At 49.7% G+C, this 12,142-nt stretch overlaps 1 protein-coding gene across 1 annotated transcript in view; it reads right to left on the reverse strand.

The window, feature by feature from the left end:
• The window catches only part of DZANK1 (double zinc ribbon and ankyrin repeat domains 1), a gene marked incomplete at its 3' end in the record, with an annotated part of 71,830 nt that overhangs the window by 7,913 nt on the left and 51,775 nt on the right, over positions 1–12,142 (reverse strand). The window contains exons 12-17 of the mRNA XM_082856800.1: positions 6,486–6,589; positions 5,327–5,401; positions 3,517–3,613; positions 2,693–2,793; positions 1,046–1,126; positions 409–536 (exon numbers count right to left, since the gene is read on the reverse strand). Of these exons, the coding sequence (XP_082712926.1) occupies positions 409–536; positions 1,046–1,126; positions 2,693–2,793; positions 3,517–3,613; positions 5,327–5,401; positions 6,486–6,589 (586 nt within the window). The remainder of the gene's footprint in view (positions 1–408; positions 537–1,045; positions 1,127–2,692; positions 2,794–3,516; positions 3,614–5,326; positions 5,402–6,485; positions 6,590–12,142) is intronic.

The raw sequence follows: 12,142 nt of genomic DNA on the forward strand, positions 1-12,142 counted from the left end.
CTTTGGGCTTCCCTGGTGGTGCAGTGGTTGAGAGTCTGCCTGCCAATGCAGGGGACATGGGTTCGTGCCCCAGTCCGGGAAGGTCCCACATGCCGTGGAGCGGCTGGGCCCGTGAGCCATGGCTGCTGAGCCGGCGCGTCCGGAGCCTGTGCTCCGCAACGGCAGAGGCCACGGCAGTGAGAGGGCTGCATACCGCAAAAAAACAAAACAAAACAAAACATCTTTGTTTTACCCAGATTTGGAAAACAGAAGCAGTTAAGTCTCCCATTAAGGCCAGAACGAGTTGAAATGGTTCCTAAGTGGTTCAGGTTGAACAGGGCCTGCAAACTGCCTGCTCGGAGGAGCCCCCCCAGGTAGCAGCTGGCTGCGACCTCACCCCCAACTCGCCCTTCCTCGCGTTTCACCTACGGGCCCCACTGCTGGTCCACGTCCGCTCCCCTCTGCACGAGAACCGGAATCGCTTCGTGGTGCGTGCTCGTGACCGCCGGGCTCAGAACGGGCTGGTCTTCGCTGTCACCGCAGTTGGGATCTGCTCCCTGCCGCGTGTAGAGAAGGACAAACTTGCACAAGGCCTAAGCTCAACGGCACCCGCTCGCCATCCTAGTAAGTATAACAAACCCTTGATGGAACTAAACTGCTTTAACTCAGAAGAGGCAGGAACCCCAAGACCCAACCTATAAAAACAGAGCTGCCAAGTCATGTGTTTCTGCTCCCCCAGCGGGAGGCCAGCCACCTGGATGGACAACCTTGCTTCTTTAGGAAACATCATGGTCACACTGGGTCACAGACCAGGGATTCTGTCCACCTTCCTGCACTTTATCTGGGCTCCTGTGCACTTTTCTGCCTATTTTCTTTGCTATAAAAATTTGCAAGAGGTAACAATTAACGTAAAGTTTTTGACTAGCCGTTTAGCCCACTTCCAGACGGTTTTAAGTTAAGCGGCACTGTGATTATCACAATATCGAACAAAACTTCCATCTGAGAGAGACGGGGTGGCAGGCCTGGCTGAGCGCCTCAGGGAGGCGTGTTCTTGGGCTGCACTTACTTCATCGCGTAGCTGCTCCATCACAGACACTCTTCCTTCCCCTGCTGGTCTGACTTCCTTCAGCAGAAGCCTGCTTTCAGGCTGCAGGATCACAGAAGGTGGTCGTTTGCACGGCCGCAAAATCTTTTTACTGTCACGCCCCACTTGTCCAGGCTCAACCCTCAGGGCAAATGTTTCCTCTCCTGGGTAAGTTCTGAGTCCCAGGGACAGGTGAGTGTGAGCACGAGCGTGTATGTGTGTGTGTGATGTGTGTGTGGGGTGTGCGTGTATGTGTGTGTGGTCTTCAACGGCCAGCAGCATAGATAAACACATCTAATGTAAATCTAGCCAGTCTCTGAGGCCTTGCCTGGGGGAAGGACACCACACTGACATTTTTTCACGTTATTAAGGGCAGGGATGCAATGAGAAACCTCGTAAAACCCCAGAAACCACACACCAGTTTTATTATGAATATTTCGAGGAAAAGCAACCAGGTGAATCCTAAAGTTTACGCTGCATGCTTTATAAGGTGTTCAAAATCAGCCCGAGTGTGACCACCTGCCTGCAGAGAACCCTCCCCCACCCCCGACCAGGCTGGGTGCCCGTGTGCCTGCCGGGAGGCCCCGGGGCCCCGCGTGACTGAAGTGGTGGGGCTGGAAGGGGGAACTGACCCTGTGTCCACCTCCAGCTCGCTGCCACAGCCGAAGACGGCCGACCGGAGGGCAAGGTGGTGGGTGAGCAAGGGCGCCCACTGTCTCTCCAAAGCTCCCGTTAAAACTATTCATGGTCCATAATTGTGAAGAACAAAACTCTAACAGCTGAGGGAAACCGGGAAAAGGTACCATGCATGGATCAGAAACGAAGAATCCCAAAGATTGAAAGCAGATGGAATCAGACTGACAGGGAAATCAAAGCCAAGAGGAAAACCAGCTGCAGACCCCAGACATGTGAGTGTGTTCTCTCCAGGGAGCCCAGCAGGAGGGCGGGCGTTGGGTGTGGCTGAATCCACAGCGTGTTATTAAAGGGCTTTACCATGAATCACGGGGATGGCCGGCATCCTCTCCGCTCTCCCTGCTTAAACCCTGATACTATTTTCCATACAGTTCACAATTTGCCTAACAGAGGCTTCTCCTGGGAGCACTGGGCCTGGGAAGGGCGAAGGGCAGAGCCCAGATGTGGCACGGGTTTGGAGAGCCAGGAAGGAGTGGAAACCACCACGGCACTCCCACTACCGCGCTCACCAGCAGAGGGAAGGCCTTCCCATGCTGGCAACTTCGAGGACCCTCCTCCACCCACAGAGACCTCAGGCCCACAGACCCAGCTGGGCACCCGTGCTAATCAAACTAGCCCTTCGTTTATCAACATGACCTAGCAGCCAAGGATCATCCCATGTTCGAGACAAACCAAAAGCAAGAAAGAGAAAGATGAGCAGATAGAACTGACCCCAGAGGAAACAGGTGATTCAGGAGACTGAGGAGAACTTTAAAACAATTCCAGTGAATAATCTTGAGAGATTTTAAAGGTTTTGCCTCCATAAAGTAAAAACACACTGCTATAAAAAAGGGAACAGAAAATGAGAAAGTATTCTTCCATTTAAACAATCTCAAAATAAAACATTAGATGCACAGGCTGAAGAAGACAGCTCTAAGGATCAGGGAGAACACCTACCGTAAGCTGCTGCTGCTTCTCTTGAAACGTTTTGGTCTTGAAATTCTTGGTCCTTGTGACCTTCTCCGTGGTGTCTGGGGTGCTCTGGCTGTAGTCACTCACTGGAATGACAGGAGTCGAGGACCAAAGTGAAGCCCCCCGCCACTCCCATCATGTAAAGAGCCACTCTCCTGCCATGCCCCCCTCAAGAGGTCGGAAGGAGGAAAAGGCTTTTATAGAAATTTCTATTTGATGAAACCTGGCCCGAAGGATTCCTGGGGCTGTCCTTCTTGGTCCAGAACCAGAGGATGGGAGGAGGGAGGGGAATAAAAGGGGCTACAGTTCTCAGGCCCCAAAGAGCACCCCCTGCCCCAATTTATCTCCCCAGTTCCTGTGAAAGACTTCAAAGGTCTCAGGCCTGACTTTGGGGTGGCCAGAGGAATAACATGGGTGGAACGTGAAAGTAAGAGGCCTGGCTGGGCCGGCAAATCTTAAGCAGTTCTCTCCATCCTCGCCAACTCACTGTGTTGTTTTTGGTCAACAGTTCTTTAGGTTTCTCTTTTTTAATTATTATTTTTTCTTCCAGGTTTACTGAGATGTAACTGACATACAGCAGCACTGTATGAGTTTCAGGGGCACAGCAGAATGATTTGACTTACATACACCATGAAATGATGACCGCAAGAAGTTTAGTGAACATCGTCATCTCATATAGAAACAAAATGAAAGAAATAGAAAAAAAAATTTTTTCCTCGTGATGAGAACATGTAGGATTTACTTTCCTGTAACGACATCCATATAGAACTGGTCAACTGCTTTAAAGTCCCCGGAAGGGGACAACTCACCCAGGTTGGACCCGCTGCCGAAAAGCCCGTTCCCTCCCTCGGTGACACTGCTCAGAAAGTGGTCGCTGAACTTCACCGCCTTGTTCAGGTAAAGGTTCTGGCCAATGAAAAAATTCCAGCACCATGAAAGATGAGGCTGCGGTGTCCCAGCAGAATGGTCTCCCTGCTCACCTGCTCCTCTTTCTGTTAACGACAGCCCTGTCTACCCAGACAGTCAAGCCTGCAGCGTGACCATGCTTCCAGACACCTCCCTCACCTCACCGTGATGTTTTGTCCATTCTGTCTCTTACGCAACTCCTCATTCTGGCCCCTCTTCTCACAGCGAGATCATTGCAACAGCCTCCAAACAGGTTCCTGCCAGCCCACCTTCCCTGTGGCTGCCCCAGCCCCTTTATGCAATGAATGTATAAGTAACTGTGTCCCTCTGTGCTTACAACCCTTCCATGTCTTGGGATTAGGGTGGCCTGACGGGGAGGCTCAGGCTGCAGAGTCTGTATCCTGGTTTGGTCACTTAGTAGCTTAGGGGCCTTGGAAGAAGCAAGTTGCTTAACTTCTCTGAGCCTCAGTTTCCTCACCCGTAAAGCGGAAATATTATGACCAGCCTCAAAGAGATGTTGTCAAAGCAAAATGAGGTTACATGGATGTCTATAAAATGAGGATGGGTGATACACAGGCCAGACCCAGGATTCTGCATCCACCTGGACCGGTTCCACAGCGTGGCACCCTGCTCCTGCCATCGGGAGCCACCTGCTACTTCCTGAGCACAGAACACGCACAGAAAAAACACCCACAGAACCTGGGACACATCCCCGACTTCTACGCGACGGACAGCATATTGCAGGTGCTCTTGTGTCTGTCCAGTTCCCCTTAACCAGTCAGGTACCATCCCAGCTGCCACGTTGGCTGCTAACAGCTCACAGCTGACCCCCGTCTCCAGCTGCCCTCAGTAGGTGGGTGCTGACCTGCCCTAGCGGTTATGCCCCTTCCCCCCAGCCTCAAGTGGGGACAACTGTGTGGTGTGACTCGCCGTGTTCTGCGTCCCTCAGTCCCATTCTCCTGAAGCACCTCCTCGCCCAAGCTCTGCTGCAGCCACACAACCGAAAACACAGCATTTAGTGCTTTCCTTGGTTACAAAGCACATTCACGTGTATCTTCCCACTGGACACTCCCAGCCTCCCTGTGGGTCAGGCAGGGCCCGGCTATCTGTCCCAGTTTTAGAGACATCGTTAGCACCCTGCCAGGTCACGGCCAGGCCCGAGTTCCCCTCCTTTTCCTTGCCTTCTTCACTCTCTTCTCAATCCATTAATTATCCTTTTGTATGTTGTGACTTCTTGTCCAATGAAACTAAAGCTGCCTGTGTCAGTTAATGTTTGTCACACACTTATGGGCTCCATGGCAATGTTCCAGTTACCAAATGAGAGGGAAGATCCAGGGAGACATGGCCACAAAGTACGGCTTATTTTTATAGGCAAATAGGTCAAAGTACATATCAGCAAACATTTCTGTCAGTCTTTCGCCTATACTCAGACTTCAGTGGGTATAAATAAACCTGAGAACTACAGGACCAATAGGGTGGGTGATAATTCCTTTCTGTTCTTATGACATCTTTATGTGCCTGAAAGCTGGCTTCTCTGAGGTTTAGCTCAGTTATTTATCTAATTCTATGAAATTGCTGGCCTCCAGTTAAGTTTCATAATATTCTAAACTCTTCCTTTCTATGAATTATGCAGAAGCATTTCAATAAATCATAAGCTACCATTTAGTAGGTCAGTCAATTTTGAAATGAATAACTTCCAGCGGTTTTACTCACCTTGTTTGAGACTTGAATATAATTCAGCCTGATGCTAACTTCATAGCCATCCTCATGGACGGTAGCAGAGATGAGCTTGTAAAAAAGTATTAGAGAGAATTCACAACAATGAGTGTGGGACTCAAAGCCCGGAGCCACAGCCAAGAAATTCTGAGATGCTAAGCTGTACATTTAATCAAACATTTAATTAACACAAAGGAAGGCAGGAAAAGAGAAACAAAAACTAGATGAAATAGGACACAAGTGGCAAAATGGCAGACACAAATCCAGCCTTCTCTATAATTCCATTAATTATAAATGAACTAAATACTCCAATCAAAGAGCAGAGATTGCCAGATTGGTTAAGAAAGCAAGACCCAAACTGATACTCTCTATAAGAGACACACTTTAATGAAGCCACATGGCTGCAAGTCATCACCTGGCAAAAAGTAACCTGGGAGGGCCAGGCCTTGGCAATCAAGGGCCAGGTATTCAGATGAGCAGCTGTCTCTGTAAATAGCGGGAGGAATTTAGATCAATGGGGCTCAGCAAATGCTTTAAGGATCAGATAGTAAATATTTAGGTTTTGTGGGCCATATGGTCCTTGCCATTGCAGTGCAAAAGCAGCTACAGACAATAAGTAAATGAATGAGTGTAGCTGTGACCCAATAAAACTTGATTTACAAAACTGGTGGCAGGCCAGATTTGCCCCACAGGCCACAGTTTTGAGACCCCTAGATTAGGCCAAGGAATTAATAAACCACCAAAATAGATTATCAAAGGAAACTGAGCACTACTTGACAATGACACAGTTCCAGTGTTGGCCTAACTTGGTGGCAGAGGAGGGGATGGGCTAACTTTGAAAGGTTCTTTTAGTCTCATGACAGAGGAAAAGGTCTTCTCACAGATGTGTGTCTTTATAACAGCAGTATCCCTGGGGTCTGACAGACCTGCTTCAAATCCTGAATCCCCTGAGACCCAGAGTGTAGTCTTGGGCAGGTCACCAAATCTCTCTGAGCCAGTTTTCCTGGATGTCAAATAAGGCAAGGAGGCATGGAAGGTGGGGCAGGAAAAAGAGAAAGGGCAAGTAAAGTGCAATTTCAGGACAGTCCGTGTGAGCAACCTCAGCCTGATCCCATGTTATGCTCCAGAGAGGAAGTCCTGCTCAGAGGCCACCCACCTTTCCCATCCTGGGCTCTGCAATCAGGGCCCGGAATTCAGGGTTGTTCTGAGCGTAAGACCTGAGGTGAGCGGAGATATGGTCCACCTGTTTTCTCCAGTATCCTAAAGAAGGAGAGAAACCCAAACACACGGATGATTCTTCTGGGGTGAAGGAGGAAAAGTGTCAGCATGCAACATGCATTTTCAGAGAGCTCATTTCTCTTTGCCAAACTCTGTGATGGTTTTTGCTTTCTGAACCTCAACTGTGCACTAGAATAAGTTCCATGAATATTATAGAATTCCAAAGGAACGTATTTTGATTGCCATATCTGGGGTCTTTTTCTTTTATTCTTTTAAAATTAACCATATTGAGAAACAACTTACTAATAAAGTGCCCCTATTTTAAAGGTAAGTGCCCCTATTTTGAGTTTTGGAAAGGTATACATCCCATCGATATGGAGAACATTCCCATCACTCCAGAAAGCTTCCTGTGCCCCTTTCAGTCTGCACAGGGTTTAAAATAATTCGAATTTATTGCCACCATTTAAGGCTTGAGAGATTTCACATGAGTCTGGTTTCTCGTGCACAGGTGGGCGATACAGCAGCACTGGGCCTGCCCTTCTGCCAGGCCTGGCTGCCTGGGGCCGAGGGGTGGCTGCCCGCTTTGGACGGGGCAGGGCTCTCCGGCCAGCCACAGCCCTTGCAGGCCTGGCTGCCTGCCTCCCTGGCTCTGCTCTGTGGCCACTTGAGTATGAAAGCCTGCATCGGATCCCACCTCATCATTTTTCCAGTGAGGACACTAAAGCTGAGAGCAATTGGGTGGCTTTTGCAAGGTCATCCAGACATCTAAATCTTACTCAGCCTTACTTTCCTTACCTATAAAATGGGACTAATACCTCTTACCTCATACGTTATTGTGACACCAAATAAGAGAACCTCAGTCTTAGTTTGGGTACCCCTGACAGCAGAGCCTGAGACGAATATTTAGTACAGGTAGTTCCTTTTGAAGGTGACCCTGGGAAGCACGAATGATGGAGCAGAAACAGCAGGACAGGGCAGGAAGGGAAGTCAATTAAGAATCTGTTAAAAGCTGGTCAACGCCGTGGGCAGTGGGGCTCCGTCCTGCTGGGACCTAAGAGGAACCAGGCAGAACACACCCCAGGTCTGTGCACCGGACAGAAGGACCGAGGCATTCACTCTCCACCCCCGGCCCCGTGTGTGAGCTCCAGCACTTCTGAACTGCACCCGCCTGTGGACTGCAGTCTTCTACTGCTCTGAGGCAGCAAAGCAAAGAGATGCCGTGGCACGTTTGACGAGGGACGCGAGCAAAGATGCGCAGAACCAGCCACCACGCTGTGCTGGAATCAGGAGGGCAGAGGGGTCTGGGCATCATGGGAGTTGGCTGCCAGTAGCTGACATAACCCCAGAGGGAGCACCGAGCCCAGCACAGGGTTTGGCACAATGTAGGCACATTGACCCCCCAGTCACTGAGCACCTCCTGCGTGCCATGCACTGTCTGAGGGCTGGGAATACAGCAGTGAACAAAGTTCTTGCCCTTGAGGAGTTCACAGGTGGACCCAGAGAAAATACAGGTCAATAAATAAATACGCAGGCAGGAGTATGCTAAACACGAAGATCTGACTGAGAATCTACAACAGATGTACAATTCCAAGATCAAATGTCAACTCTCAAAGAAGCCTACAGGGAGGGCTTTATGGAAAGGCTGGGAGGGGTGAGGGGGTCTTTTGGAAAAGGTCCTGGCAAGACCGTAAGTCCTCTTTTGGGGGGTGAGGTCTGCTCCCTCCCAGCTCGGGATGAAAGGGGGGTTCCAGGGGCTGCCTTCTGCTATAGGGAACTGAGGTCCCATGTCTATTTTCTGTTGGTGCCAAGCAAAGCACCCCAGAACTTGGTGGTTTAAAACGTCAACCACCTGAGGCCTCACACTTCTGTGGGTCCGGAGTGTGGTCAGCGCCCAGCAGGGACGGCTCATCTCTGCCCCACATGGTATCAGCCGAGCCATCAGCTGAGGCTGGGGGTCTGAGATGGTCTCATCCCTGTAGCTGAGGCCTCGGCTAAGATGGCACACAGCTGGGGGTCTCCTGGCCTCTCTTTTCCCGTGACTGCCGCCTACACCGCTCAAACATCAGCAGTCTTTGTGGTGGCTGTTGGCTGGGCCCTGAGGCATCTGTCCTCATTCAGTGATCTGTCCTGACCTTTTTACACAGCACTCACTTCCTGGGGAGTAAATGCAAGCTCCCAGCCCTCTTAGGTCCAGGCCCGGAACTGTCGTGGTGTCTCTTCTGCCACTTCTGCTGATCAAAGCAACTCGCAAGGCCAGTCTAGATTCCAAAGGAAGGGAAACAGCATACAGGGGTGGGAGAGGTCATTCTGGTCATCTCTGCAGACGATCGACCAGGACACTCGTGCCTGGAAGACAGTAGACTGGGTCCTGACTCCCAGTTGGGAAATCCATGAGGCAAGAGAAGAGCTGGGAATGACTGACTCCCAGCTCTGCAGCCCAAGGAACTCAGGGGACCCCATCGCCGTGGAACTATAAAATAAACAAACATTTAAAGTGTCTGCGGCTTCCCTGGTGGCCCAGTGGTTGAGGGTCCGCCTGCCGATGCAGGGGACGTGGGTTTGTGCCCCGGTCCGGGAAGATCCCACATGCTGCGGAGCGGCTGGGCCCATGAGCCATGGCCGCTGGGCCTGCGCGTCCGGAGACTGTGCTCCGCAACAGGAGAGGCCACAACAGTGAGAGGCCCGCGTACAGCAAAAAATAAAAATAAAAATAAAAATAAAAAAAAGGGTCTGGAAATGGTTCTAGGGATATAGAGCAAATACAGAAACATCTGAAGAAGAAACTGTGCTAAAACTCAGAACAGCAAGAGTCTGTGGTGTTTGAACCATGACCCACCCCCTCCTCCCCTCTCTCAGCTGAGCACGATGAAAACTTCACTCCACATGGTTCAACCATAAACACACAGCTCCCTCTCCTCCCAGCTCCCAGCTCCCAGCTGGAGAGCCACGGAATCTTCCCAGAAGAAGCAGGATTTCAGTGTTTCTCATCCCGCCCCCAATTACCTGCTGCAGAGACCAAATTCTGGGCAAGTGCAGTCAGGAGTGGGGGCCCCCCTCCTCTGTCCAGCCACCATTTATGGGATGGACGCTCCCCTTTGGGTCTGGTACACTGAGAATACTGCGGTCCAGGTCATCCTTGTACTGGCTTATTTGTAAAGCAGAGGTCTCATAGCAGAAGAGGCAAGTCAAGAAGACCAGAGGTGACAGCTGCACCTCCTTCACTGAGTGCCCAGCCGCTGAAGAGAAACACACCATTGTCCCCACCCCCTGATCCAGAGCATTGGCTCAGATATTTTGCACAAGGGAAGATAAGACAGAGAGCTCCGAATCTCCACAGGAACCCACTCCTTTGGCAAGAGTGTGAGGAAGTTCAGGCCTAAGGATAACAACGAATGATGTGGTAAAAAGCAAGTAAAAGAAGCCTAGAGATAGCAGTTAAACCATGGGCTGGCCAGTTTACCAAAGAGAACCACAGAAGTAAACAGCTAAGAAGAGCTCTCCTGAAGTCTGAAAAATATCTCAAACCCTGATCTCAAAAACTATCCCTATAAAGAATCTCAAATTTAATTGGATTAGGGAGCCAACAGCAGCCGCGCGGCGGGCCCAGACCCACGCGGCCGAAGCTCCTGCAAACTTGGGCGCGCGCTCGCGCCACTGCGCCGGCGGCCCGAGCGATGAAGATGGTGGCGCCCTAGACGCGTTTCTACTCCAACAGCTGCTGCCTGTGCTGCCATGTCCACACCGGCACCATCCTGCTCGGCGTCTGGTACCTGATCATCAATGCCGTGGCCCTGCTGATTCTATTGAGCGCCCGCCCTGGCTGATCCAGATCAGTATCGCTTTTCAAGTTCTGAACGCGGAGGTGAATTGGAGCTCATGGATGATGCCAACATGTGCATTGCTATCGCAATTTCTCTTCTCATGATCCTGATCTGTGCAAGGCTACTTCTGTTTATCAGCATCATCTTGACTTTTAAGGGTTACTTGATTAGCTGTGTTTGGAACTGCTACCGATACATCAATGGCAGGAACTCCTCCGCTGTCCTGGTTTATGTTACCAGCAATGACACTACGGTGCTGTTACCCCCGTACGATGATGCCACTGTGAATGGCGCCGCCAAGGAGCCGCCACCACCTTATGTGTCTGCCTAAGCCTGGAAGTGTGGCATAGCTGGGAGCGATGGCTTGACTTTCATACATCAGAGCAATAGTTCTTTAATTTTACTTCTGAGATGAGCTCTCTGTGCCTATTTGTTGCTGAAAGGCTACAATTTAAAATTTTAGATGTTAAGTTGAAACTCTCTGTAGTTTGAAACCTATGCTTTACCTAGAGCACCGTGATAGAGTAACTGTAGAATTCTTTCTGTGGGGTTGGGGTGGGCTCCCCTAGTCTTTCCTCAGCATTGAAACTACCCAACAATCCGGATGAACCTTTTGTCCGAGGAGTCTGTTGTACGTGCTGAGCCCCAGAGTTGAAGAATTGTGACACTTTTCTCTCCATTCCCTCCTTTCTCTTTTGAAAGCGTAAAATAAAATCAAAATTATACAATGCTTTTCTTAGGCCACTCCAGTTTATAGAACAAACCCTTAGGAGAAAAGGAATGTTAATCGTGTAAGGAGTCCACATATACACATAAATAAAACAAGAATTTCCTTAGATCCTTTATGATTTAAATTCAGTGACAATTTGAGTTTGCTGCTCAAGGATTTTGTCCACGGGTTAAATTGAGACCCTTTGTCAATTGCCGGCAGTGAGGACAGTCAGTCACCACCCCAGTGGCTGCTCTTGTACACCCATGTCTGGGGTCACAGCACGGTGTGTTAGAGGGGAACCGATTGGTACTGTGTTGTATCAGGTTCTCCCTTTCTCACAGTTTCCCATCCCCACTCAGAGCCTAGTCTGACTCAGGGAGGACATCCATCAGCTTTTGTCAAGTGGAATTGCTGACATGTATTTACCCAACAATCTGAAAAAGGTTTTCTTCTCTCCCTGCAAGGCACATCCTACTACTTTGAATTTCTGAGTATGCCTCGTCATCTTTTAAAATGAGTGTAAAACAGACTTCAGAAGAATGGGAGGTGGCGGGGGTGCTTTCCTTGCGAAATGCCCTTATCTTGACTACCTGAATTTCAAGGGACTTTTATATATTCGTATGTTCAAAAGTCACAGCTCTCCTGTTTGTTCATTATTGAATATGCTGTAAATGAAGCCATTTGCAATTAAAGTGAGATTTGCCCACATCCAAAAAAAAAAAAAAAAAGAAAGTAATTGGATCAGCCTGTAGAGCAATTTACACCCCCACAGTGTGGTGGAAAGTAATAAAGCAATCAGCCAGCAATAAGTGGAACTTAAAGGCTGGTTATGGTCAGGGAGAGAGATGGTCAAAGAGAGCCTTGCTAAAATCGCAGTCATCCTAGGGTGACAGGGTGCATGGCCAAGGCCTCACTCTCCAAGGAGCAACTTCAGAGGTGTCCCACTGTGGGGGTGAGACAGAGCTCAGGAACCTGGTCCAGCTGGTCACTAAACAAACAGACAAGCAAATAACAGTAACAAGCCTGGAGGTGAGGTCAGTACCCAGAGTTGCTACAATATGT

Source organism: Leucopleurus acutus (assembly GCF_964270905.1).
Source record: "Leucopleurus acutus genome assembly, chromosome: 16".
In the NCBI taxonomy this organism is placed as follows: domain Eukaryota; kingdom Metazoa; phylum Chordata; class Mammalia; order Artiodactyla; family Delphinidae; genus Leucopleurus; species Leucopleurus acutus.